General features: G+C 57.0%; 2 protein-coding genes across 2 annotated transcripts; both read right to left on the bottom strand.

Moving 5' to 3' along the window:
* Positions 1-1,182: 1,182 nt before the first annotated feature.
* Positions 1,183-17,532, bottom strand: LINGO3 (leucine rich repeat and Ig domain containing 3). Its single transcript, XM_043912090.1, has 2 exons — positions 17,427-17,532; positions 1,183-5,513 (listed from the first exon to the last, which is right to left on the bottom strand). The coding sequence occupies exon 2, from the start codon at positions 5,465-5,467 to the stop codon at positions 3,689-3,691; it is 1,779 nt and encodes a 592-aa protein (XP_043768025.1). The 5' UTR covers positions 5,468-5,513; positions 17,427-17,532; the 3' UTR covers positions 1,183-3,688.
* Positions 17,533-23,464: 5,932 nt separating this feature from the next.
* On the bottom strand, positions 23,465-26,709 carry LOC122700729. The gene is made up of 5 exons (XM_043913797.1): positions 26,685-26,709; positions 24,811-24,878; positions 24,421-24,678; positions 24,109-24,253; positions 23,465-23,905 (listed from the first exon to the last, which is right to left on the bottom strand). Exons 1-5 carry the CDS (start codon positions 26,707-26,709, stop codon positions 23,643-23,645), a joined length of 759 nt encoding a protein of 252 aa, XP_043769732.1. The 3' UTR covers positions 23,465-23,642.
* Between the last annotated feature and the right edge of the window lie 323 nt (positions 26,710-27,032).

The following is a 27,032-nucleotide window of genomic DNA, read 5'->3' as shown; positions in this document are numbered from 1 at the left end:
CTGGATCATTGTATCTGGTTTGAACCAGGGACTCAGATGGCCCCTGTGGATGAGGAAACCAAGGCACAGGAGGAGGCAGTCTTTCACCTGCCTTTGCTGCAGCACCATAGGGGAGATGAGTCCCGGAGGCAGGGTCCTACGGCCCAGCCCGCCCACTCCCACCTGACTTCTTGAAATCAGGCTTGGAGGGGTTGCCCCACAGTGCCCCCCTCATCCCCTTTTCTGTTTCTGTCTCCTGCGGGGCAGGAAGGCAGTTTCTTCCCATGTTCAAATGAAGCAACTGAGGTCTTGGGACTTTTCTGTTGGTCCAGTGGTTAAGACTCTGTGCTCCCAATGCAGGGGACCCAGGTTCGATCCCTGGTCAGGGAACTAGATCCTATATGCTGCAACTAAAGATTTCGCTTGCTGCAATGAAGATAGAAGATCCCGCGTGCTGCCACCAAGGCCTGGTGCAGCCCAATAAATAAATTTTTTTTTTAATAAATATTTTAAGAAAGAAAGAAACCAAGTCCCAGAGAGTGACCCTGGGGTGTGGGAGGTTGCCCTTGGCCATAGTTTCTGCTGGGTGCTCTCAGGCCACCTCCTTCCAGAACGATTAATGGCAGAGGCCTCCAGGGCCTACCAGGGTTTGAGCCCTGACATCAGGCTCTGTGCTCTGCTGTCCCCATCCATCAGGAGGGGGTGGGAGAGACTCTCCAGCCCCAGGGCAGGAAGCTGCCAGCTCCAGAGTCACAGCGGGGAGGGCATAAGTCTGCACCTCCTTTCTCCTTTCCTCCCAGCCACTTGGCTCTTCCCCTGGACCCAGCTCAGGGCAGGAGTTTCCCTGGACAGCTTGGTCTCACTGGCCCCTCTCAGCACCCTACTTATCTTTGACTGGGGACTCTGGGTAGGCTTGACCCTCCCTTTGCCCATCTGTAAAACGGGGTTATAATCTTCCCTCATAACTCAGTCGTAAAGAATCTGCCTGCAAGGCAGTAGACCCAGGTTCGATTCCTGGGTCGGGAAGATTCCCTGGAGAAGGAAATGGCAACCCACTCCAGTATTCTTGCCTGGAGAATCCCATGGACAGAGGAGCCTGGCAGGCTAGAGTCTATGGGGTTGCAAGAGTCAGACATGACTTAGCTACTAAACCACCACCACCAAAGTGGGGTCATAGCAGTACCCAGCTCACAGGGGAGTGAACACAGGCAGCGCTGGGAACTGCATGAGCACTCCTGAAGTGTGACCTCCAACCTCATCACACGGTTCCTTCTCCACAAACGCCCTGTTACTCAGGGTCAGCTTTGGTGCTGAAACCAGGCAGCTCCCCCAGGGACCCCAGAAACCCCTACTTCCTTTCCCTGCTCTTCCCATAAAAAAAAAAAAGCCCTGAAGTTTGCTATTAAATTGGTTTCATCTTTATTGGATTCCAACCAAATACAGCAGGGTAGGGGTGGGAGGGGACGGGGGGTGTTGGTTCATGTTGGGATGGGGGCAGGCAGAGGGGGCTGGGAGATCCCAATACACTGACGTTCTATGAGTCCTAACACTGTCCTAACACTGTCGAGAACATACTCCCTCTCCTCGTGATGATGCTAAAGGCACTTGGATGTCGTTTTTTGAGGGACCCTCAGGGTTGTCATGGCAACCAAGGTCAGGCGGATGCTAAGGGTAAAAAAAACTAGTCCATTCTGTTCAACTCTGTATAGGGCTGCTGGAAACCCCATTCAGCTCTCACTCACGTCCTGCCATGAACGGGGTTGGGGTGGGGTCCCCACCTGGACTGGCTGTGGTCAGTAGCCTGCCACTCTGTCCTGTTGGCCCACGAACACAACGTGGGGGCAGGGCCAGGGCCTCCTAATGTTTCTAGCCCAGGGAGAATAGCCCAGTTTCTAGCCCAGTGTCCCTTCCCAAGTTCTGTCTGAATCCTTTGCTCAAAATTGCCAGGGTAGACAGTTTTTTCTCTGCCTTGTCTCAGAAAGACCTTGAGGAATCCAGAAAACAAGTCAAACATCAAGCTTGTCCATGGGCCTGGCCTCTATGTATGGAGAAATAGATTTGGACATCAGACTGATTTTATAGACGTGGACATCAATGGTCTTCAGTTGCCAAGCAAGATCACACAGCTGGGTGAAAACAGAGCCTCTTACAAGGTCCGTGAAAATACTGTCTAGTCTCCTGGTCAGTAGCCAAGCTCCTCTCTGGCTGAGGTCTGGCCCTACAATAGTTCCCGTGCCCCTTCCCCCCAACTGTTTGTCTGGCCGAGGTAGAGAGAGTGGGGGCAAGGACCAGGCTGGGGGAGGCAGGGTCATGTATGGCCCCTGTTTGGCATCTAAATCCTTATGCAAAACCTCAGCTCTTGCTTGCACACTTCCAGTGACAGGGAACTCACTACCTATAGAGCAACAGGGCAATGACCTTGGGGCAATGACCTTCTTTCACCTGAGCGACAGTCTTCCTGTGACTCTCCACTCTTTGGCCCTGGATCTGCCCCAGTGTTGCAGAGACCAAGGTGCCTCTGTCATCTCCTAATGCCCCAGGTTTGGACTTCCCTGTGGCTTGAACCTCTGTCCCATCCTTGCTCCCAGTCACTGCCCCTACAGTGCACAGGACAAGGACCCTCAGAACCATCCAGACACTGGTCTCCTTCCCAAGGTGAGCAGTGGGCAACAGGGCAGGGGTGGTGCACTCAGGACTGAAGGTCACGCCATCTGGCCTGCTGGAAAGGGACACCCTGGAAGCCATGCTTCTGGACCAGGGGCCAGGACAGCTGTCCTTCCGGGGTAGTGAGGGCACAGGAAGCAAGCAGCAGCTGAGGGATGGTGGGAGGAACTGGAGGAATGGCTTCTCCTAGCTGGCAGCCCGTCTTGCTGGGCTGGCAGGTCCTGGTGGGAGGCAGTCTGGGTATAGGGACTTGGGCCAGCGGGTCAGGAGCCATCCTGTGTGCTGGACCCCTTCAGGGTGAGCCTGGCCAGTGAGACCTTAGCTCAGCACCTGAGGTCTGCATCAAGTGGCCAGCTGAGTGGGAGCCGGGGGTCAGTGAACGTCTGGGTGTGAGCAGAAATGGGTCTCAGGTGTGAGCTGCCTGGCCGAGGTGGGGACTGGTCTCTACCAAGAGCCCAAAGTGCCCGTGGTGATCTTGGGGCACCTGCTTAGTGTCAGCTGGGTATGAGGTGTGTGTCTGTGTGTGTTCCACTCTGGATCTGTGCATCGTGGCTGTATGCCTTGGGTGTAAGTATGTGCTCTGGTGTAGTTGGAGGGGGGTATCCAGGTGTGAACGGTGTGGGCTTTCTCATGCTCTGACCCGGAGGCCGGACTGCCTTCCCTGGGATCCCAGGTGTAGACCATCTCCACCAGGTGTGAGTTGTTTTGTGTTGAGGACCCTGGATCTCTGAGCTCCCATCCCACCCTCGCCCAGCTGAGCAACCACACCAGGGGCAGGAAGACAGGGTGAAACCCTTAGAAAAAAACGCTTGAGAAACTCTGCAAAAGACGCATCCTGATGAAAAAAGAGTCCTGTGGTTGGGTCCCTACAAAAAAAGGGGGAAGTTCTGCCAGGAGCCGGCTCGCGGCCGCCCCCTATGGGAGATGCATAGGTGGTCTTCAGATGGGCCAGCCGCCCGCCGGAGTGGGCTCGGACGGAGACTGAGACGCTACTTCCGGCGCAGGCGCAGCGGCAGGGGCCGCGGGAGGTGGGCCCCGTGGCCTCTCATATCATCTTCATGTTGAACTTGCGGGCGCCTCCCTGGCCGGCGGCGGCGGCGGGCCCATCCACCTTGCGGAAAGAGTACTCCACCGAGAAGTTGTTCTTGTGCTGCCCGCGGCCGCGGCTCCACACAAAGAGCAGCAGGAAGCAGAAGAGGACGACACCCAGGAAGGTGATGCAGCCCATGGCGGTGGACACCAGGATAGTGGTGAGGTCGAGCGGGAAGCGCGCGGCCACCTGCGTGTCGTTGCGGCCTTCGCCCGGGGTCCGGTTGACGGCCGGCTCGGGCTGCACGCTCAGGGTGGCGAAGTAGGTGTCGTTGCCGCCCGCGTTGCTGGCCACACACGTGTAGGTGCCGCTGTCCCCCGGCCGTGCGTCCCGGATGTGCAGCGTCCCGCCCGGCAGCACGCGCGCCCGGCCGGCGCTGGCGGCGGTCACCGTGCGGTGGCGCGGGGTCACCCAGGCTACGGTGGGCGCCGGCTCGCCCTCGGCGCGGCACTGGAAGCGCACGTCGGCGCCCGCGGCCGCTGTGACGCGCTGCAGCCGCCGCTCGCGGATCTTGGGCTTGCGGCACACGAAGTACTCGAAGAGCGCCGAGTCTGGCAGGCTGCGCAGCGCGTCGCCGCGGACCTCGGCCGGGGTGGCGCAGGCCGGCGGGCGGCCGTCGAAGTTGAGGGTCTTGCGGCGTTGCACGACCCACAGCAGGCGGCAGTCGCAGGCCAGCGGGTTCCCGTCCACGCGCAGCGTCTCCAGCGTGTTGACTGAGTGGAAGGTGCTCTCCTCCAGCGTGGACAGCAGGTTGTTGGAGAGGTTGAGCAGGCGAATTTGCCGCAGTCCCAGGAAGGCCTGCGGCTCCACCATGGCCAACAGGGCCCCAGCCAGGTGCAGCTCACGCAGGCGCACCAGGTCGCGGAAGGACCCGCGTGGCACCGTGCTGATGGGATTGTGCGACAGGTTGAGGCAGGTGAGGTGAGCCTGGTGGCGCAGGGCGGCGGCGGGCACGGCGGTGATGTTGGTGTGTGTGACGGACAGCGAGGTCAGGTTGAGCCCCCGCAGGCTGCCGGCGGCCACCTCCTCCAGCAGCGGCCAGTTGTCGATCTCCAAGTGCAGCAGGCCCGGGAGCCGCTGGAAGTTCTGGTCCTCCAGGGCGGCGATGGCCAGGTGGCGCAGCCGGAGGGCGCCCAGGCCCCGCAGGTGGCCCAGCGATTCGCCAGACAGCGCCGTCAGGTTGCAGCGCTCCAGGGTGAGCTCCTCCAGCGCCAGCAGCCCGGCGAAGGCTCGGCGCGAGATGAACACCAGGTCGTTGTCCCCCACCTCCAGCCGGCGGAGGCTGCGCAGATCCTGGAAGGTGTAGTCCAGGAGGATGACCAGCTTGTTCTCGCTCAGGTCCAGCAGCGTGAGGTTGTCCAGGCGTGTGAAGACGCCGGGGGCGATGAGCTTGAGCAGGTTACCGCGGAGGCGCAGCACGCGCAGGCGCGGCAGGTTGGCGAAGGCACCCGGCTCCACGTGCGCGATCACGTTCTCACTCAGGTCCAGCTCCTCCAGCAGTGGCAGGGCAGCCAGGTCGCCCGGGTTCAGGCAGCGGATGCGGTTGCGGCTGAGCTCCAGCAAGCGCGTCTCGGCCGGGATGCCGTCGGGCACCGCGGTCAGCCGGCGCCGAGGACAGGCTACGGCGCGCGTCTGCGCCGTGCACTCGCAGCGGGCCGGGCAGCCCCCGGCGGGGGGCAGGGCCGCGGGCAGGAGCAGGAGTTGCAGGCTTAGCACCCACAGCCAGCAGGTCATGGTGCGGAGCCTGGGCCTAGGGCCACACCACCATCCTCGTGGGCACCTGTGGGCGGGGGCAGTATTAGTACCCGCACTCCAGGCCTGTCCCATCCCATCCTAGCAGTGCGCTCAGGAAGCAATCGTCCACCTTGGGACCCGGAATCCAACTCCTGGGCATCTACCCAAGGGCTGTGAGGGGAGCAGCCTGGGTGGATGATCAGGGTGGACAGAGGGGTGACTTCAGATCAGGACAGGTGACATGCCTGCTGAGACCCTGTACAGGGTTCATTTGTGTTCTCCCTAAAAGAAACACGGCTTCCCACATGGCACTAGTGGTAGACAGTCTGCCTGCCAGTGCAGGATGTGGGCTCAATCCCTGGGTCAAGAAGATCCCCTGGAGCAGGAAATGGCTACCCACTCCAGTATTCATGCCTGGAGAATCCCATGAATAGAGGAGCCTGGCAGGCTACAGTCTGTGAGGTTGCAAAGAGTTGGACAGGACTGAGCACACACAGACACATACACACATACATACATGTAGAAGTCCCCTGATTCATTTTAAGGGGCCTCCCTTGAAAATAGGTTCTTTGCAGATGTGATGAATTGAGATGAATTTATATTGGATTCAGTTGGCCCTGAATCAAATGACTGATGTCCTTGTAACAAAACGGCAGTTTGGATGCACAGAGAGATGCACACAGAGGGAATAAGACTGTGTGAAGGCAGAGGCAGAGGCTGGAGGGATATGTCTATATAAGTCGAGGATGGCTGGGGTCCCCAGAAGCTGGGAGAGGCATGAAGGACCCTCCCTTGGAACCTTTGGAGGGAGATGGCCCTACAACACCTGAATTTCAGACTCATGGCCTCCAGAAGCCAGAGTGCATAGACTTCTGTTGTTTAAGTCACTCAGTTTGTAGTACTTTGTTTTGGCCACAGGAAGCTCATGCAAACACATAGGAGGACAAGGAAAGGGCTGTGGGTGTTAGGGAAAGATGGTTCCAGGCTGGAGGAACGGCTAGTGCAAAGGCCCTGAGGCAGCAGGAGCAAGTGGAGTGAGTGGGGGTGGGGAACCCGGAGATGCACTGGAGGGGCCACAGAGGTGGATGATGTGACCGGGAAGGACCTGAGGAACAGATGCCAAAAGCCTGGGCCTCTGCACCTGTGCCTTCTGAGTTGCTCCATCTCTCCAGGCAGCCAGCTGGCCCTCCATCCCCCATCTCCCCCATGCTCTGCTGGGCTGCAGCCCAGATCCCAGGGCCAAGGTGGGTGGGGGTGGGGAAGGAGCAGCCAGATGGCAGCTGGAGGGAGTTGCTCTGTTGGCTGGGCAGCTATTTTCAGTATCTGAGCAGCTGAAGCCCCCAGGCTTCCTCTTACTGCCCCCCACCGCCCCCACCCGCCCCCACCAGCACATCCCTACTGCCTCTTTCCTCACTGTTCCCACAGCCCTGGCCCAGCAAGGACCCAGGCTCTAGATCCTCACCCATGAGGTCAGCTCCTGCTTGCCTGGACCCTTTTGAGAATTTTAGGTGAAAATGAAGACACAGAGCCCAGAGCTACTGCTGGCTTAATGCTAGAGGCGAATCATACGTCACTAGGAGGAGAGTTTGTATTTTGCAGGTGTCATCAAATTAAGATGAGGTCATGCCAGAGTAGGGTGGGCCCTGATCCAACGACGGGTGTCCTTATGAAAGGGGGAAATTTGGATGCAGACATGCAGGAATGATGGCCATGTGACGACGGAGGCAGAGATTGGAGTGATGCATTTATAAGCCAAGAGACACCAGGGTTGCCAATAAGCACCAGAAGCTGCAAGAAACAAGGGAGGATCCACCCCTTGAGTCTCTGCAGGGAGCACAGCCCTGCTGACACCTTGACTTTGAATGTCTGGCCTCTAGAACAGAGAGAGTAACTTTCTGTTGTTTAAGCCACCCTGTTTGTGGTCTTTCATTATGGCAGCTACTGGATACTAATACAAGACCTTCATGAGTAGCCACGTATCCGTAAAAAAAAAACACAAACAAGAGCAGAGTGGCATCAACAGGGAGGTTTGCTGCAGCGTCGTTTGGAAAAACAAAAAACTGGAACTAACTTAGATATCCATCTACAGGGGATCCAGGAAATAAATTGTGGTCTGTGCCTGCTGTGGAACACAGGGAGACTTTTATACACCAATGAAGAAAGACAGTGGAGGTGCATGTATATGGGGGGAATAAAACCCCTAGAACTAATCTCAGTGTCCATCAGTGGATGCTCAGTCATGTCCGGCTCTTTGCTACCCCATGGACTGTAGCCATCCAGGCTCCTCTGCCCATGGAATTTTCTAGGCAAGAATATTGGAGTGGGGTGCCATTTTGTATTCCAGGGGATCTTCCCGATCCAGGGATTGAATCCTCATCTCACATCTCCTGCAGTGGCAGGCAGATTCTTTCCCACTAGCACCACCTGGGAAGCGGTTCATCAATAGGGCATTGGTTAAATAAGCTAGGGTCTGTGCCTGCTGTGGAATCAAGGAGATTTGTGTGTATTTAGTAGAGAAAGAAAGCCGAGATTTACTTACATGGAGGAAAAATGGAACTAACCCAGGCGCCCATCAATTAGGGGATCAAATAAGCTATAATGCATGGTTATTGTGGAGTGCTGGGAGATTTGAATGCACCCACAAGGAAAGATGGCTGAGTTGTAGTTCCAAGAGAGGCTGGAGGAATCGAGGTTGCCCAGCAATCACAGACAGCACAAGCCTATTCATCAGGAAGTAAAATCAAACACCAAACTCAATTCTTGATTTGGTGGGCACATAAACACATGTGCAGGTGCTCCCGAAATGCCTGGGGATTCACACACTGCATGAACAGCACTGTGAGTGGCAGGAATGGAGTTGTAGTCATGGAGAGCGTGGTCACACCATGAGGAAACCAAGGTACCCCTGGTCTCCGGGAGGTCATGGGTCTTAACTCTCTAACCCTGGCTGGGGAACCCAGTGGGGAGGCAGACAGAGGGAGCAAGAAGCATCTGGTTCTGCTTTCCCACTGCAACTGTCCTTAATCCCAACCCGCGTATCGCAGGGAACACAATCCTTCCCCGAGGCAAGCTGCCTTCCCAGGCTCTCTTTCTAGGTCATTCTCTTCCATGTTGTTGCCCTGGACAGCAAGCAGAGGAGCCATGTCCCACGAGGGCACAAGACAGTCAGAAACAATGGTCCCCTATTCATCCATCTCTTTCTACCTTAAACTGGCTCTGCAGTCACTCCTAGGTTGGGCCACTCCCTGTGGTCAAGGGGTCACTGTCTGTCATCCAAGGATAGGGGATAACTCCTCAGTGGTCTGCTTCGGAGCAGCCAGGCACTGCCAGCTCTGCCCCCAGAAGGAAATGACTGGTGTTGTTCAGTGCCCCAAACAGACTCCTCGTGGGGGTGGGGGGCAGAGCGGCCTGCTCTTTTCTTTCTGCAGGAGAGAATTCACACCCCTGTCCCCTCCCCGCCCTCCCCTCCTCCCTCTCCTCACTCTGCTCCAGATGCACAGGCCTGCTCGCTGCTCCTCCAACACACCTGGTGTGGTCCTGCCCCAGGGCCTTTGCACATGTTAGGCAATACCCAGACCACCATCCCTACAAGGCTCTCTCCCTGACTTTATTTGGATCTGGCCCCCGATGTCACTTCCTTGGTGACTTTTAGTACTCAAGTACCCTCCCAGTCTCTCTTATATGCCGCTTAAACCCCTGTTCAAAGCAGGTCATTGTCTTCATCCACATGGCAAACACTGCAGCAGCCACTGCTCTGGGCGATCTGAATGGGTCCATTCAAGTCCCACAACATCCTCATTGGGAGGGGGAAGCCCCACTGCCACCCTCATTTTGCAGATGGGAACACTGAGGCAGAAAGCGACATGAATCACCAGCTCAGGTACACACAGGGCTTCCCAGGAGGCGACAGTGGTAAAGAATCCGCCAGTGCAGGAGATACAGGAGAGGTGGGTTGGACTCCTGGGTTGAAAAGATCTGGAGAAGGAAATGGCAACCCATTTCAGTATTCTTGCCTGGGAAACCCCATGGACAGAGGAACCAGGCAGGCTGTAGTCCATGGGGTTGCAGAGTTAGACATGTCTTAGCACAGGTTCACATAGCACGTCAGAGGTGGCAGGGGTAGTCTCAGGGAGAGGTTGGTGGTGCTCAATCCTGTAACACTATCTCTCTCTCTCTTTTTTAAACAGGCAGGAGAGAGTCTTGGCAGTTCATCCGGCTAGGATTCAAAACACAGCTCTGTTTTCGCTGGACCTGCAGTGCTCGTTTCCTCTCATTCATCGATTCCGTCCATCTGTCAGTCAACAAACATCTACCGTGCCAGGCATCTTCCAAGTGCTGAGGACACAGAGTGCCTGAGACAAACAGGTCAGCTTTCTGGGAGCCGACAGATAATAAAAGAGGTAAATACATGCTCTTCCACCTCCGGTGGCCATAAATGAAGAGGAATAAATCAGGAAGATGACAGCGGGGTGTCGAGGGCATTGTAGTCATCATCATCATCAACTTACTGAGGAACGATGGTTGTGCAAAGAGTTAGGGAGGGAGAAAGGGGGCCTAGCAGATGGGGGGCAGCAGGACCGGGCCGGTCAGCCCAGGAGGCTGGGAGTAGGCCCCGTAGAGAGAGGAAGGTGGACTTTCAATCTACAAACTTAAAAAATATTTAAAAAAATGTTTAAAAAGTTTTTATTTATTTGGTTGTGTCAGGTCTTACTTGCAGCATGTGGGATTTAGTTGCCTGACCAGGGATCAAACCCAGGTCCCCTGCGTTGGGAGCACAGAGTCCTAACCACTGGACCACCAGGGAAGTCTCCCCCCGCCCCAAATTTTTTAAGTTGGAAAGAATTTTAAAAAATAGTCACAGAGGCAGCTAAGAACAATGTCAGGAAGGAAGTACTCAATTCGAGAGGTCAGGACAGCTTAGGGCACAGCCACTGTGATACAGTTTCTTGGAAAGGCCTGCAGAGACCTCAGTTCTGATGTGCTGTGTGACCTCCAATGAAAAACGCGCCCTCTGTGAACCTCGCCTGTCAAAGGCAGCGAAACCTCGGTGTTCTCAGAGCTCTCGAGCGGTAATTGCTCCCAGGATGAGAGGACAGCTGGTCCTTTGGTGCCCAGCAGGGGCCACTCCAGCTGTGACTTAGTTTGTGAACTCCAACCTCTCCCAACCCAGTGTGGGCCTGTCATCTTCTCTGCAGGGGGTGGGCGGACTTGAAACTGGGCTGGAGCTTCCGATGCCTCCCCCACTAGGGTTCCGGCTCCTCCATGGTAGGAAGGGATTCTGGGACCTTGACTCTGCCTCCAGTAGCCGTGTTCACTCACGTTCCTGGATGTTGGGGGCCTGGGAAGTGGGAGAGCTCAGGGGAGGGCTGAGGGTGGAAGGAACTGAGCCGAGATGCCCAAAGACCCCTGCATCCCTGCTGCTCTAGGATAATCAAGGGCCGGGTACCTTGAGCAAGTGAGTCACCCTCTCTGGGCCTGTTTTCTCGCCTGGAGGCCTGGGCCTTGCAATGGGGTTAGAAGGCCAGGTTTCCAGGCCCTGATTAGGGTGTTCATGCTCAGTCATGTCTGACTCTTTGCGACCCCATGACTGTAGCCCGCCAGGCTCCTCTGTCCATGGGATTATCCCAGGCAAGAATACTGGAGTGGGTTGCCATTCCCTTCTCCAGGGGATCTTCCTGACCCAGGGATCGAACCCGAATCTCCTGCATTGGCAGGTGGATTCTTTACCGCTGAGCCACCGGGGAAGCCCCCCAATTAGGCTGGGAGTCTAGATTCTAGTCCCGCTTCTGCTGCTAAGTTTTCAGGGCATCAGGTCCATTTCCTGAAAGATGGTGAGAACACCAGCTGTGGATGGTGGTGAGAAGGGCAGGCCAGGCAGGGAGGACAGGGTGGGCAAAGGCTGTGGAGTGGGGGCCGTGCTAGATGGTGAAGTGAGGCTGCGTGGACAGGCTGCTGTTGAGTCCACACTTTCTCTGCCCCTTCCCTCCTCTGTGAGGTCATGGCCTTGGGGGAGGTGACCCCCACAGGGCTGTCAAGGTCCCCACCTGCCCTCCAGACCCTCCATTTCCCCCCAGGGACCCGCCTCCCACCTGGGGCCTCGCCTCCTGTCTGCTCAAGACTAGACACCATCTGTTCACTGATGACTCCCGGTCCTGTGTCTCTTTGAGCTCCAGCCCCAGGGACTGGAGCCACATCCTGACATCACCCAGAGGCCCTGCAGCGTCCCAACTTCAGCCTCCCCTGGCAGCTCCTTGCTCACACCCCCGGCCAATCCGTCAGCAGGTGCAGTCAGCTTCACCTCCAAATATATCCCAGATCCACCTTGTTCTGCAGCTCTGCCACCGCCAGGCCCCCGCCTGCCAGCATGGGCCCCAGCTCACTCCCCAGTGTTCAGCAGACACCCTGCCTTCTCAGGCCTCAGTGTTCCTGCCTGCAGAATGGCCTGGAGTTGTGTGAGGGTCTCTTGACCCTGCTGACCTTTGGGGCCAGGTCATTCTCTGTGGGGGGGCTGTCTTGGGTGCTGCAGGGTGTGGAGCAACCTCCTTGGCCCCCACCCCCTTGACACCAGGAGCCCCCCAGTTGTGACAACCACAGATGTCTTCAGACATTACCCATGTCCCCTGGGGCAGGATCACCCAGGTAAGATCCATGTTGTAGAAGGTGCTGGACACAGAGCAGGCATCCAGTTGATGCCCCAGGAAGAAACAGGCTGATTATCCATTTGTGTTATCACTGAGGAAGCAGAGGCCTTGAGAGGGGAAGTGACTCACCCAGGAGGAGAGAAGTACATTTAAGATTTGAACCCAGGGCTCCATACCCTCTTCTCCCATGGCTCTCTCGGGGTCAGGGCGAGGGGACCCCCACCTCCATGGAACCCTGACTTCTGCCAGCTCTGCAGACCCAGGAGCTGCCCTGTGTCAGCCGGCCAGAACTGAGACTTCCCAGGGCTGCCTAAGAGCATGGCTCCCTCCTCCCATGTCATGGAAGCTTCGGGGTCAGTGAGCACATGACCTGTGTCCAGGGATGGAGGAGGCCCTCAGTCCAGCCTGGCCCTTCCTGGGCCCCTTGCCCCCGTGTGGCTGCCAATGCCAGAAAAATTCCTCGCCACATGATTGAACACTGCTCATGCTGAGCATGATGTAGACCAGACCCCCTGAATACCCAGACCCCCATGCAGAGCCAGGGCCCCCCACCCTCATTTTCCAGACTTGGGATCCAGAGCCTGGGGGTTGGTGGCTGAGAACCTACCCATCTCCTTCCCCAGCAAGGGGCAGGTCCCATGGGGGCAGGGCTCTACCAGCCACAGTCCAAACCTCTATCTGTCCCTCTAAACCCCAGCAGGCCAAGCATGGGTGCTGGGGGCGCAGCAGCACCCCAGCTTTCCTCAGCACATTTTTTTCCTATTTCAAATGTTCAGTGGTTTTTTGATGTGTTCACAAGTATGTGTAGTCATCACCACTACCTAATTCCAGAACATTCCATTCCTCAAAAGAAGCCCTGTCCCCATCAGCCATCACCCCCTCCCAGCCCCTGACAACCAGGAACACACTCTTTGTGTCTGTGGATCTGCCTGTTCTGGACGTTTCCCATCAGTGGAATCACACCCTGTGTGTCCTTCTGTGTCCGCTTTTCTCACTGAGCATCCTGTGGGGCAGGCAAGAGATGCAAACACATCCGTGAAGTATGTCATTTGGGAGAAGCAGGAGTCTGCTCTGGTCTGATGCTTTGTCCAGCATGGCTGGAAAGGTGCGTCTGAGTTGAGTCTTGAGTAGAGGTGGGTGGGCAGGAGTGAGCCAGGAGGAAGGCTGGGAGATGGTGTTCTGGGTGGAGGGGCCCATCAGGGTGAAGGCCCTGAGTTGGGGGGGAACGGCTGGTGCTGGGAGGACAGAGGCGGGTGTGACTAGAGGCTCGGGGCATGTCTGAGTTTGGGGCTGGGAGTTGGGGTTGGCAAGGGTGGAACCACGCAGGGTGCTGAACCCACAGTGAGGTGTAGGGACTTGATTCTGTGAGTGATAGGGAGCTGTGGGGGAGGTTTGAGAAGGAACATGATGGAGCTGAGTTGGCATCTGAAGATGCATCTGGGTTTGTGTGTTCTGGGCCTGTCACCCTACATCACACGAACCCGGACAGTCACCCTCCTGGACAGCGCTGTCCTGAGGGCGGGGACCACGTCAGTCCCTTCCCTACCCCCCACCACCAGCATGCACAGAGCTGGGTGCTCTGTGGGCCAATGAGGGAAGCAGAGAGATTCCAGCAACAGGACGAGATCTCCAGGGTCCCCACGGGAGCCTGCCCCTGACTACCTTGGAAGAGACTTGTAAAGCGCTGAACCTCAGCTTCCTCCTCTGCAAAAGGGACTCAGGTGACCAACGACCGCTCTCCGGGCGCTGACTGAGTAGCAGGTGAGAACTTATAGACAGAAGGTACTTTATAACCTGGGGCCTTCGGAAAAGTCTCCACTGGGTGCCAGCTGGGGTCAGGTGCCCTGAGTCCTAGGCCTTCTGCTCAACACGCATTTAGTGGGCACCTTCTGTGTACCATGCACTGTTCTAGTTCTTAAGGGAAACAGCTTTGAAAAATACAGATGGAATCCCTGCCAGTCATCCACAGGTGATAAAGAGAAGAAAGAGTACTAGAGGCCATGTGTGGACGGTGCAACAGAGAATAACAGGGAGGTGGGGCCTGTGGTCGGCCAAAGAAAGGCCCCTCCAAAGATGCCCACAGCCTGACCCCTGGAACCTGCAAATGTTACTTTATGTGGCAAAGAGGGATGAAATTAAGGATGCTGATCGGTTCACCCTGAGGTGGGAACGATCCTGGATTCCCCGGGGGCCCAGTGTCATCACGGTGTCCTTATAAGACAGAGGTGGGAGGGTCAGAGGCAGAGAGAGATGGGAGGTACTGGGCTGCTGACTGTGAGCCAGGGATGAGGCGCCTCTAGAAACTAGAAAAGGCAGGAACTGGTGCTTCCCAGGAGCCTCCGGGGGGACCAGCCCTGCCCACGCCTGGGTTTAGCCGTGTGAGGCCTGAGCTGGACTCCTGATCTGCAGGATTGTGAGAGAATCAATGTGTGTGGTTTGAGCACTAGGTTTGTGGTAATCTGTGGCAGCACCCCTGGGAGCCCTGCGCAGGGTCTTTGCAGATTTGAAGAGGAGGTGGGCGGAGGCCTCTGCGGAGCTGTGCGCCCGCTCTGGGGGCTGGAAAGGAGAGGGGGCCCTGCTCCCCGCAGTATCTGCCATCAGTACCAGCGGCAGTGCAGGAAGCTATCTGGGGGAGGAGCCCAAAATCTGTCCCTCCTGGGCAACAGAGAGAGATCCTCCTCTCCAGAGCCCCTAGCAGGCCTTAACCCAAATTTACCATGAAGTTCTTAACCCAGGCGGTGGGGTGGTAGCTGGGATTGCTGGGGCCCCTCAGGATCAGAGGCAGCCCAGCTCCTCCCCGCCCCACCACATGGAGACAGCTTTGCCCCCACAGACACATGGGACAAGTCCCGTCCCCTCCCAGGCTGGGAGATGCTGAACACTGCTTTGGGTGAGACTGAGCCAAGCCCCCTGAAGGAAGCAGCTAAACCCATAGGAGGACAGGGAGGGGGGTGAATAGATGCTGCTGGCAGCGGGCCCCTCTGGCCCCTCCCCCTCCCCCAACACAACTGGGGCCAGAGGGACCCAGGGCAGTGTTGTTTGGTGGGCCCTCAAAGTGCTCCCTGTTCAGGCTTCCAGATGGACTTGGGAGGTGGGGCCCGGCCTCAAGCAGCACTCAGCCCTCTGAGGCCTGTTTTTGGGGACACACTGCCGACCCCTTCAGGACTGGTGTATCCTTTGTCCTAGATCTGGCCCTTCCGGGACTTTCATCCACGACAATTCATTAAGTCTTAATTAGTCTCTGTCAGCCATTAGTCCCTTTTAACCCTTCAGGGGACTGGGGGGCCTCCCGACCCACTTTCCTTGACCGCCTTTGACAGGTGAGGCCTCTAGAACCGTATTTTGAATGTCTACCATCTACCACAGCCACTCAGCCGCTAGCCCAGCCCAGCCCCAAAGGTGGGATCAGTGAAGCCCACTTGGAGAACATGAGACTGAGGGTCAGAGTGGTCCCCAGTTCACCTGGCAGCACTCAGCTTGAGAGTCAACATTTGAACCCTGGTCCAATGCCAGCTCCCTTTCACTGAATCCCAGAGCCCTAAGGGAAGGTCCTCTTCAGAGGCCCAGGATTGACACATGGTGGTGGGCAGCTCGCCCCGGGCCCACCTGGAATGAGCTTTGCTTGGAGAGTTCTCTGAGAGTTTCTCTACCTGGTGAGGAGGTGATGACTCAGGGGCACCCGAGAATGACAGCCTTGTGGGAAGAGAAATCAAGCTGACGCCTGAGATCTACTTTATATTCCCACTCAGCAAGGTACCTTCAGATCCCAGGCGTCCTGTGGGGGTGGCTCCCAGCCACCCCCATTCTACAGATGAGCACACTGAGGCCGAACTGCTGTGTTAACAGTGGGGATGATCGTGGCTGCCCTGCCATCACACGACATCTAGCTCATGGCAGCCCCATGCTGGGGGCGCAATGCACCTGCATTTCTTACACCCTGCACTGATGTCCATCTCAGAACTGGAGCTCACAGAAGGGCTGTCCTTTGTCAGAACTCACCAGCGAGGATGGGGAACAGAGAGGCAGGCTGAGGAAGTCTGGCTTTAGCCCTTCCGAGCCCTCATCCCGTGGTGGGCAGGCCCTTCCCACCACTCCATGCCATCCCGGTAGGAGGAGGAGCCGCACCTGTGGGGGAGGCCGACGGGGTCTTCCAACTCAGATCCTGTCTCAGATGGCTGCCACTCTGGCTCAGAGGGGGAATGGGGCAAGGCAGGACACTCACAGCCCGACGGCTCCTGACCTGTCCCTGCCTGCCCGCACCTGGTTTCCACCGACCTCACCCACAGAGACACCATGTCCTCTGCCTCTGGGTACTCACACACCACAGCCTTCCCAGCCTCCACACCTCCTCCAGGGAGCCCTCCTGTGTTGCTCCAGGTTTTAGAGCCCTACTCTCCCTGAAAGTTCTCCCCCACCATCAAACCCCAGATGGTCCCTCTGTCTGCTGCCATGCTGCCGCAGACACCCCCTCCCCACGCCCCCGCCCGAAGCAAGAAGTTCTCAACCATCTCTGTACAAATGTGGATTCACCGGGGACTGCTTGTTAACAATGCAGGCTCCTGGGCACAAACCCCAGAAGTCCTGATTCCTCAGAACTGGGGGGCTGGGGTGCCTGTACTGTTAGAGCCTGGGGCACATGGTCTGGAAAATAAGGACCAGGTCTTTTCCTGCACTGGGATCATGGCACAAGGTGCTGCCCTCCCCAACTTGTTGAATGGGGCTTAGTGGCCTCACCGGCCAGGCCCTGGGGGGCACCTATGCCAAGCTTCAGGGGACGGAGAGAAGCCCCCACCCCACCCTTGCTGCTGACTGGAGACAGGCCCGCGGGGCAGGGGGCCTGGCCCTGCGCTCCCCAGTCCTCCCACCTGGCTGGGCTGTCTCCAACCCAGCGATGCAGCAGGTCCTGGTGTCAACGCCTCCTGCACCTTCCGGGCGCAGCCCCCCAGGCTGGACCAGACCTCGCCGGAAGGGAGGGCAAAAAGGCTCCGGACCCGACCTTCCCTGATTGCCAGACTCAGCCAGTGCCCCATCCTAATCCCCTTTGGAGGGGAGCGCATGCCTCCAGGCGTCCCCACTGCCTCCAGATAGACCACCACCCGGCTCCTTGCTCCTCAGCGCCCCGGGGAGGGACAGGGGGACCTCAGCATGGCGAGTGGCCCCCCAAAGTTTCCAGGGGGAGCGCTGGGGGCCTGACGAGGAGCAATGCACCCGGGAGGGGCGCTCAGGGAGAGTGGCCCCCCAGGCAAGGATCGGGGGCGCGGGTGGGGGCTACGGCGCGCAGGTGGTGCGGGGTCACCGGACCCGGCGCAGACACTCACCTGGGCGGCTCCGCCGTGGACACGGCGCGGGCTGCGGCGCGGGGGCCGCCCGGAGCCGACAGGAGCCGCCGCCACCGCCGCCTCCCGGGTCCGCCGTGCGCGCCCCCGCCGGCGCGTGCCCGCCGCCGCCCTCCTCGGCGCGCGGGACTGCGCTCCGCCGTGCGCGCGGCCCGCCGTCTGGGGTGCGCGGCGCCCCAACCGCAGGTGTGCGGGGCTGCAGGAAGCGAGGACACGTGCGCGCAGGTGCCGGGACGCGCGCCAGGGCCGCGGGCGGGGGCAGGGCGTCCAGGCCCTGGGAGCGTGTGCTGCCCCGCGCACACCCGCCCGCGGTGGCGCGAGCGAGGACCCCTGTGACCCGGGCCTTTGTGGACCTGCAGAGGCTGCGGTGCGGGAAACGCCGGGCTCCCCATCTGCGCTTGTCTGGCCTCTGCCCCTCCTTTCTGCCCGAACTCCGGGTCTCCAGCACCTGACACCTGGACCCCTGCCCCAGCCTCTTCCGCTCCTGCCAGCCCTCCAGACCCATTCCCCACGCAGGTCGCAGAGGCTGCTTAACCACTGGCCTCTGGAATTGACTATGTCTCTCTATCGAACCTGGATTCATGTCTAAACCCGGTGTATGTTTCTGGATCTTCTGTGCCCGTGCCTTCCTTCCGCCGCCTAACGCGTGCCTCACTCCTTCGCCGGAAGGTCCCCTTGCTCTTCTTTGAACACGCCAAGAGGGCCCTGCCCAGGTCAGGGCCTTTCCCCTTACTGTTCCTTCTGCCTTTCCCTTCATCCTTTTTGGCCAGTGTGTAATTACTCGTGTTTATGCAGCAGCCTGCTCAATGGATGTTAGTGGAAAGAATGACTCTTACTTTTACATACTGTGATGTATGTAGTTTCCTGATCCCCTAGTACTGGGCCTGCCGGCCATCGGCCCCGTTTAGGAAGCTCATGCTGTGGAGCCTGGGGTGGGAGGTAGATGGTACTCCAGTGTGGGGGGCACAGGGGCAGAGGAGGGGGGCACCTCCCAACCCCCCCAACCATCATGTTAAGACATGATTAGTAGCAAGATTACCGAATGCTCACTATATGCTGGGCTCTTTATTAATGTTTATTTTGTGTTTATTTGGCTGCGCTGGGTCTTAGTTGCAGCACGTGGGATCTAGTTCCCTGACCAGGGATCGAACCAGGGCCTCCGGCATCAGGAGTGTGGAGTCTTAGCCACTGGACCACCAGGGAAGTCCCTGGGCTCTGTTCTTAACATGAGCCCTCTGGTGCTTGCTGCAGCCCCACCCATTACAGGTGGAGGCTAATTATCCCCATTTCACAAATCAGCAAGTTGAGGCTCAAAGATGCCATCTTTCCCAAGCGAGGGGCTCAAGGTGGGCCTGGCTGCTCCAGGAGGCTAGGTGTGTAACCTTGCACGATCCCACCCCAGCCCTTCCCACCCTCTGTGCCCTCCTAGCTGCTCCCATGGTGGCTTGGCGTCAACTCAGCCACCTGTGACTCAAGCAGGCTCCATTCCCAGACTGTCGCATTGGCCCGAGGCCCAGAAACTGCATCCCGGGAGGCTGCAGGCCAGGTGCCCAAGGGACAAGAGGACGGATCCCTTCCCGGCCTGCAGAGGTCCAAGGGGAGGACATGGGGTCCCCTCACTGGTGGTTCTCCATCCCCACGGGCAGCCCAGCGCCCACACAGAGGAATCACTGCTGTAGAGGCTGTGTGACCTCGGGGCAGTCACTTTCCCTCTCTGAGCTTCTGTATCCTGTGAAATGAGGTTCTGGTAACTGCCGACCAGGGCTCTTAGAGGAAAGTGCTTATTGAGCACCTACTGTGTACCAGGTCAAGTGTCAGAGGGAGGAGATGCAGCAGGGGGCTCGCCATGGTCCTGGGGGAGCAGACCAGTGAGACAGTCACAAAAGGGTTTGATGGGAAACTCACCGGAGAGCCGGTACCCAATCTAGGGTGGGAGTCAGTGATGCTCTTCCAAGGAATGGGCTCTTGAGATGAGTCCTACAGGGGGCAGGGGTAACTGATGTGGCGGCCAGAATTGGAACCTACTTCCTGGCTGTGGAACTGTGGGAGACTCCCCTCCAGCCTCAGTTCTCACATCTGTAAAATGGGGACTCAAACTGTATACCCATCTTCAAGGATTGCAAGGACTCCACTCAATGACAGAGGGGGAAAGCAAGGCTCTCAGTGGCCCTGCCCAGCTCTCATTCATTGCTCCAGAAGCCTGGCTGAAGGGCAGGATGAGGCCTCAGACACTGCCCGCCTCAGGGCCTTTGCATGGCTCTTCCCTCCACTGCAGCACCTTTCTCCCAGCCACCAGCCCGGCTCACCCCTTCCTGACTCATGTCTCCACCCCTTGCCTCCTCTGTCCCCTCCCTGCCTCCTTGGCACTCTCCCCACTTAAGACACCATGTAATTTACTGATTTATCCTGTTGATCGTGGGCTCTTCCTTCTTCCCTGCTGTGTAACGGCTCCAGTAGACACAGAGTAGGTGTCCAGTAAATGCTGGCTGAATGAACAAATGGTCCAGTGATGCTGAGGGCTGTAGGTTTTGCCCCTGGAAGTGGGGGTTCTGGGGAGTCTGAGTGAGGAAGTGTCTGTTGCTGCCTGAAACCACTGTCTTATCATCTCTCCATTCTTGGTCAGTGTCAACCTGCTCCGTATACTGAAAGGGAGCCCAGGAGCATGTAGTAGGCCCTCAGTAACCAGCTAGAATGTGCACATTGGCATTGCTGTTTTATTGCATTTAGCAGGGACATGGAGGTGGGCTCAGTCACTGAATGGCCTCTCTGGGCCCAGCATCCCCAGTGGGATGCTGCCGTGAGGGCTGAGGTGGGTGTGGGAAGGGGGTGTAGCTAGGGGTTCCAGCCTCCCAGGTGGTGGGGCGGCAGTACCTGGTTGCTAAGGTTACGAACACCTGCGATGGGGATGTTGCCATGGAGACAGACCCCTGGGAGGAGAGGCCGGCTCCGGATAGGGGAGCTGTAGGTTGGGCAGGGGGCCTGGAGGTGGCTGCCAGCCCCAGGGGCATCCCTGGCACCCCGTGTCCGCCCCCCTCCCCCGCCACTGCTGCTGTGGGTACAGCAGGGCCCTGACTCTCCCCGTCCTGTGTCCTCGTACCTGGGAAAGCCAGCAGGGGCCCTTAGGCAGCAGTAATGATTTCTAAAATTAAAGGCCTTCTCTTCTCTCCTTTCTCTGGCGAGATGTGTAGGACTGGCGGTCGGGGCCAGGGGACGCAGCGGTCACATGGCCTGGGAACCTCAGCTGTGGCCTCGGACAAGTGGCTTTCCCATGGTAATAGGAGGGGAATCCTGGGTTTCTGGGAGACAAGAGTGCAGAGGGATTGAGGCCTTGGACTCCAGACCCCATGGGCTACCCCAGGTAGGTCCCTGCTGGGTGACCTTGACGGATGACCTAACCTCTCTGAGCCCCAGTAGCCTCATCTGTAATGTGGGAATCATAACAACCCGTCCCTCTAGGAGGTTGACATGGGCCTGTGCTGTTTACAGGTCTGCCGGATCCACGATAAACAGTGGTGTTATTTACTGAGTCAACATTTCCTCGGGCTGTGCTGGTCCCCAAACACAGGTCTCACTGAACAAAAGGCCCCCAAGCTAGCAGGACAAGCTCTGAGGGTTGCAGAGGGTGAGAACGGCCCGACAGAAGAGAGCCCAGTGAAGGCATAGGCTGGAGGGCTTCCCAGACATGGCACTGGGGCTCCTGCAGCTTTTCTGTGTGGCCATGCAGGGGCCTCAAACTGACACTAACTCCTATCTAAGGTGGGCCCTCAATGGCAGCCCCAGTCCCAAGTAAGCGTAGGTCCCTGATATGGTTATGATAAACAGTCCCCTCAGGGCCTCTTTGCATGTGCCCCATGGAGCTTACCAGAACCCAGCTCTTTTTTGGTTGAATTGACCTATCTGACTATAGCCAAGGGAACCCACAGCAGGCACCATCATGATCTAGTTGCAGGGTCCTGGGGCCTGAATCACTTGCAAGGATTTTCAGCAAGTAAATCTTGCATTAGTAAGCAGTTTCAGATTTTGCAAATAGGGCTCATCTTAGTTCCTCCTTTCTTCTTTAAAAAAAATATTTATTTGGCTGTGCTGGGTCTTAGTTGTGGCATGTGGGATCTCCAATCTTCATTGCAGCATGCAGGATATTTAGTTGCAGCATGCAAACTCTTAGTTGCAGCATGTGGGATCTAGTTCCTTGACCAGGGATAGAACCCAGGTCCCCTGCACTGGGAGCATGGAGTCTTAGCCCCTGGACCACCAGGGAATTTCCTTAGTTCTTCCTTTCTGACATTTATCATTAATTTCATTTTCCTGTCCTTTCATACTGTTCAGGCTCTCAAGTACAATGTCCAAGATGACACTGGACATCCTTTCCTTGCTCCTGGTCTTAGGGGGAAAGCTATCAGTTTTTCACCGTTTATGGTGATGTCAGCTGTCAGTTTTTCACAGATGACCTTTATCAAGTTGAGGAAATTCCCTCTTTCTATTTGACAAGATTTCAACCTGAACTGAGTGTTGAATTTTGTCAGATGCTTCTTTTGCAGGTATGAAAAAAAAACGGTCATAGGGTTTTTCTCCTTTCTTGTGTCAATGAGGTGAATCCCATTCACAGATTTTCCAGCGTTAAACCAACCTTGCATTCCTGGCGTTGGCCATACTCTGTGGTCATGACGTACAATCCTTGGGATCCAATCTACTGATGTTTTGTGAAAGATTCTTGCACCTGTATTTTTTTAATTATTTATTTTTAATTGAAGGATAATTGCTTTACAATATTGCATTGATTTCTGCCATACCTCGACATGAATCAGTCATAGGTACACATATGTTGCCTCCCTCTTGAACCTTACCCCCACATCCCATCCCTTCCCACCCCTTTAGGTTGTTACAGAGCCCTGGTTTGGGTTCCCTGAGTCATAGAGCAAATTCCCACTGGCTATCTGTTTTGCATATGGTAGTGTATGTATTTCCGTGCTGCTCTCTCCCTTCGTCCCCTCCTCTCCTTCCTCCCACCCTGCTGTGTCCACAGGTCTTTTCTCTATGTCTGCGCCTCCCTTTTGTGTGAAGTCATTTCAGCCATGTCTGACTCTTTGGGACCCCATGGGTTGTAGCCCGTTAGACTCCTCTGTCCACGGGATTCTCCAGGTAAGAATACTGGAGTGGGCTCCCATGACCTCCTCCAGGAGATCTTCCTGGCCCAGGGATTGAACCTGTGTCTCCTGCGTTGGCAGGCAGGTTTCTTAGCACTCGCACCATCTGGAAAGCCCCTGGGTCTCCATTGCTGCCCTGCAAATAGCTCCATCAGTATCATCTTTCTAGATTTCATACGTATCGCATCTGTATTCATGAGGGATATTGGTGTGTAGTTTTCTTTTTCTGCAATGTGTTTTGACAGATTTTGCTTATGCTGCCCTCATGTAGCAGGTAGGGAGTGTTCCTTCCTCCCCAGGTTTCTGAAGCTGGATTAGTGTAATTTGTTCCTTAAAAGCTTTGGGATCAATTCTGAAGTAGAGTTGTCAGTACTTGTCAAGGGTGACCCCAGGGTTTTTTCGACCTGGACAATTCAAGGAGTTGTGGGGATGAATCTTGGGGTGAGGATAGCTGTGGAGGCAGCCAGAGGAAGGGGGAGCGTCAGCTTGGGGCACGTTAATTTGGGATTCCTCTAAGACATGCAGTAGGTGTGGATGTGTACTTTGGGGGTGATGGGGGCCAGGAAAGGGAACTCAGAATTTCTCAGTGACAAGCTGGAGTCCAAAGGCATATCTGCCCCGGTTTCAGGCTCCTGGTCAGCCTCCCCTCAACCCTTATTTCCCTGCCCCTCTCCCCCGCCTCCCTCCCCACAGCCTCATCTACAAACCAGGAATGTTGTTTTCTGACTGGGCTCTTCATTCCTAGGTAAGCCCTGACCCCTGCTGGCTAGGGTCAGCATGGCTTGGCACAGGGTGGGTGGGTGCTGGTTGGAGTGGGGAGTCAGGGGGCTGACCTGGGCTCTGAACATAAGCAGGAAGTGTGAGAAGACATGTGTTCATCAGCAGAGGACATTTATTGAGCATCAGAGCCCACCCCCACAAAGCTCCCATTCTGATGAGGGGGTGGCAGGGGGACCTATTTCTGCGGATAGTGGAGGCTCCAGATGGGATTGGAGCTGCAGGGGGACGTGGGGAGCAGGAGGGCCAGATCCCCGGGGCAGGGGCATTGTCAGTCTCACCTGGGCCAGCCTGAGCTCAAACCAACGGCCCCAGGGATTGAAGACCCCTTCTCCCCTCCACCCCCCATTTGCAAAGTTGACCAAAGCTTCTTATTTTTACATTCATGTCCATGTGGAATTGGAGTCCTCTCCTGCGTCACTGGCCAGGAACCTGGGGGTGGCCAGCCGCACCTGGATAGTCCTGGGGGGCTGCAGGGCTCTGCGGTGTCACTGGTGCTCCGGGGTGGAGTGAGGGCTCCAGGGGCTGGGGGTGGCAGACCTGGATTGGGAGAGCAAGGGAGTCTGTTTCTTCCCATTCCTGGGACCGGATAGGCAGGCAGCGCCTTCCCCTCCCAACATGTGCCCCCCCTTTATGCATACAGTGCCTTCCCCTGCCAACGTGTGCCCCCCTTTATGCATCCAGTGCCTTCCCCTCCCAACGTGTGCCCCCCCCACCCATACACATCCAGCTTTGGGTCTTACTTTCTGCACCCACATGATGGGCTTCAGAGCACAGGATGGGTGTGGGGGGCAGATGGTGCTGCAGGCAGCCCACCCCCTGGGCTAGGACCCCGGCTCTGTGACCCAGGACACGTTGGTCGACCTCTCTGGACCTTAGCTTCCTTGTCTGTGAATGGGGATAATGAAAGGGTTTGGGATTGGTGGGGAGCTGAGTGAACCAGAGGTGACTGAACCAGGTACACATCAGCCCATCCTGTCACTAAAGCCATTCAGGGGACAAGGCAGTGAGGGAGGGGCAGGGCTGACCGTCAGCAGGGTCAAGATCCTGTCCACCTTCGAGAGATTCTGGAATCTGCCATGGGGCGGGGTCCCGGGGATCTCGGGTTGGTCCAGGATCCAGCTGGGGTCTGCAGGGGTCTCTGGTGATGTCCGCCAGAGCGGGGCCTCGGCAGACAGCACCTGGGGCCTCTGGGCCAGCACCTGGAACCCGTGGGCTGTGGTGACCGTGGGCACGTGGAGCAGGGCAGGTCCCCCATCTGATGGCTGCAGCCCCCGGCTGGTGCTCCGAGGGCGCTGACCGTGGGCGGGGAGCTGGAAGGGCGGGATCCGGGCCGGGGTCAGCGGGCTGCCTCTTGAGAGCATGGTGGGCTGGCAGCCGGGCTGGCTGGCCACTGGGGATTTATACCGGGGTGGCGGGGGAGGGGAGGGCAATATCAGTGTCACCAGCCAGGTTGCCGTGTCCTCATTTCTCCCTGTTCCTGCTCCGGTCTCCGCCTCCGTATCTGCCTTTCCTTGTCTCCCTCAGTCTCTCTCTGCATCTCCCTTTCTGCTTCTGGCCATCTCTTTCTCAAATTCCTTGTAAAATATTAAAATTTCAATATAACACTCAGTGTAAAATATTAAATATTAAATTTCTCCTTGTGAAATATTAAAACATTAAGAACAGTCTAACATCCATCTCTGATCATCGTCTTCAATCCCGGGTCAGCAGGATCTTTCTAGATCCTTCTCTCTCTATATATTTAAAAGCATAGAAACGTAAGATTTTCTTAAAAAGGATCATCTTGACTAAATGATGTTACACCACCCGCATGCTACACTTGTATGTCAGCAAGTCTCAGTGACCTGTCCACTGTGTAACAAACATCCCCCAACATAGCGGTGTAAAACAATGTATTATTCCTTGTGATTCTGTAGGTTGGCAGTGAAATTCTTCTGATGGTGTCACCTGGGTTAACTCAGGGAATTTGTGGCTATATTTAATCCACCTCTGCACAGACAGCTCCGCCTCTCTGTAATAAGTCACTTTGTGTGTGGCTGGAGGAACCTGAGTCTCTACAGCAGATCCCCCAATGATGGGCAGCTAGGTTATTACAAACAAGGTCAAAGTGACTCTCCAGGGTGGATGTGGTTCAGTGAACAGGCTCATTTCATCTGCCTTTCTGGGGCATTCTGCCTGAGCTCCCAGGAGGTCAGGGTCTCCCTCTCTTGGCCCCCACAGCATTGTTCCCGTCCTTAGACTCGAGGGCAAACACCTGTGCTCTTAACCAACTGGGCAGGGTCCCAGTGCCCGGCTGCAGAGTGGATATTCGATGGCTTTTCCTGAGCTTAAGAGGGAAGGAACGGGACCTCAGAGAGGTTGGGACACTTGCTGTCAGTCACACAGCAAGTTGGGGAAGGAGACTGTAGCCTTGGGCTTTGTGGCTACAGAGAACTTGTCTGTTCATCAGCTCAGAGGGGACGGGTGGGTGGAGAGTGGTCTGAAGCCTGGAGGGGCTGCTGCCTGGGGGCAGAGGGTTCAGAGACAAGCCTTCTTGTCTGGGGGCTGGAAAAATCAGGCGTTCTTGAGTTTCTGTCCTGGTCCCTGGCTACCTCTGGGCTCTAAGGAGGTCTGATTAGCCTCCAGGCCTCGCTGCTCCCCTACCCCACGCCCACCCCACCCTGGGGTCCAGGCCCCTGGGCTCTCTGACCCTGAGTTCTGGGTCTCCGCCTTTGTATGTTGGTCTCAGACAGCGCAGGCTGCGCAGGTGCAGAGTTTCCGGTGCCTGGGTTCTCAATCTCTCCACTGCGTGAGCCCCCTGCCCAAGTCCCAGGCACCAGCTGTCGATTGCTCCCCAAGACCAGAGTACAGGGGTTGGATGTTGGCAGGCTGGGTGCGCGCAGATTCTAGGTCACAGCCTTCTCTGGGGCTGTGACCCCAGGTTGCCCAGGGCCCCCCCGCTGGCCAGGGGACTGGAGGAGGCAGGGCCGCCAGATGGCAGGGAAGTGGGGCAGAGGGAGGAGGAGCATGTGGGGTTGGCTAGCGGCCCCACAGCTAATTCCCGGCAGCAGGGGCTAATGCTGCCGGGCCATGGCAGAGCTCAGATCTCTGAGATAAGCCAGCTGCTCTCCCTTTATTTGGTGGCGACGATGGAGGACAGGTAGCAAGGGAGTCATCCAGCCGGGTCTCCTTCTGTGGCCGCTTCCAGTGTGTCCCCAGGTGTTGGTGTTGGTGGAGGGACCCCAGTTTACAATTTCCACCAGGACAACTCATGCTTACTCCCGGCCTCCCCCGTTCACCCTCATCAGTGCTCCCAAGTGACAAATGAGACACGGGCCTGCTGTCAGCGGGGATGGCCCCATGGGGGCAGGGTCCTAACAAGGACATGGGGTTTATGGAACGAGGCCAGGAGAAATCCCTGCGCCTGAGGACAAGGACTTGGGACGTTCATGATGATGGCCTGGGGTTGCCGGCTGAGGGGCAGGGGTGGGCGTGTCCTCTGAGATGAGCGGGGAAGAGGTTTAGATCACCTCTGGGGTCGTGGGCCAGGTGGACAGCAAGGGTCCATCTAGTTGTTTTTTTGTGGGATCATGGCTGTGCTGGGACATAACAAAAATAGACCCGGCTTTGCAGGACCCCTTGGGCCAGAGCATAGAGGCACTGAAAGGACAGGACCTGCTGCTGA

The sequence above is a fragment of the Cervus elaphus genome, chromosome 9 (genome assembly GCF_910594005.1).
Source record: "Cervus elaphus chromosome 9, mCerEla1.1, whole genome shotgun sequence".
NCBI classification, from domain to species: domain Eukaryota; kingdom Metazoa; phylum Chordata; class Mammalia; order Artiodactyla; family Cervidae; genus Cervus; species Cervus elaphus.
Note: the sequence above shows the minus strand (reverse complement) of the source record. Positions and strands in the feature narration are given on the sequence as shown.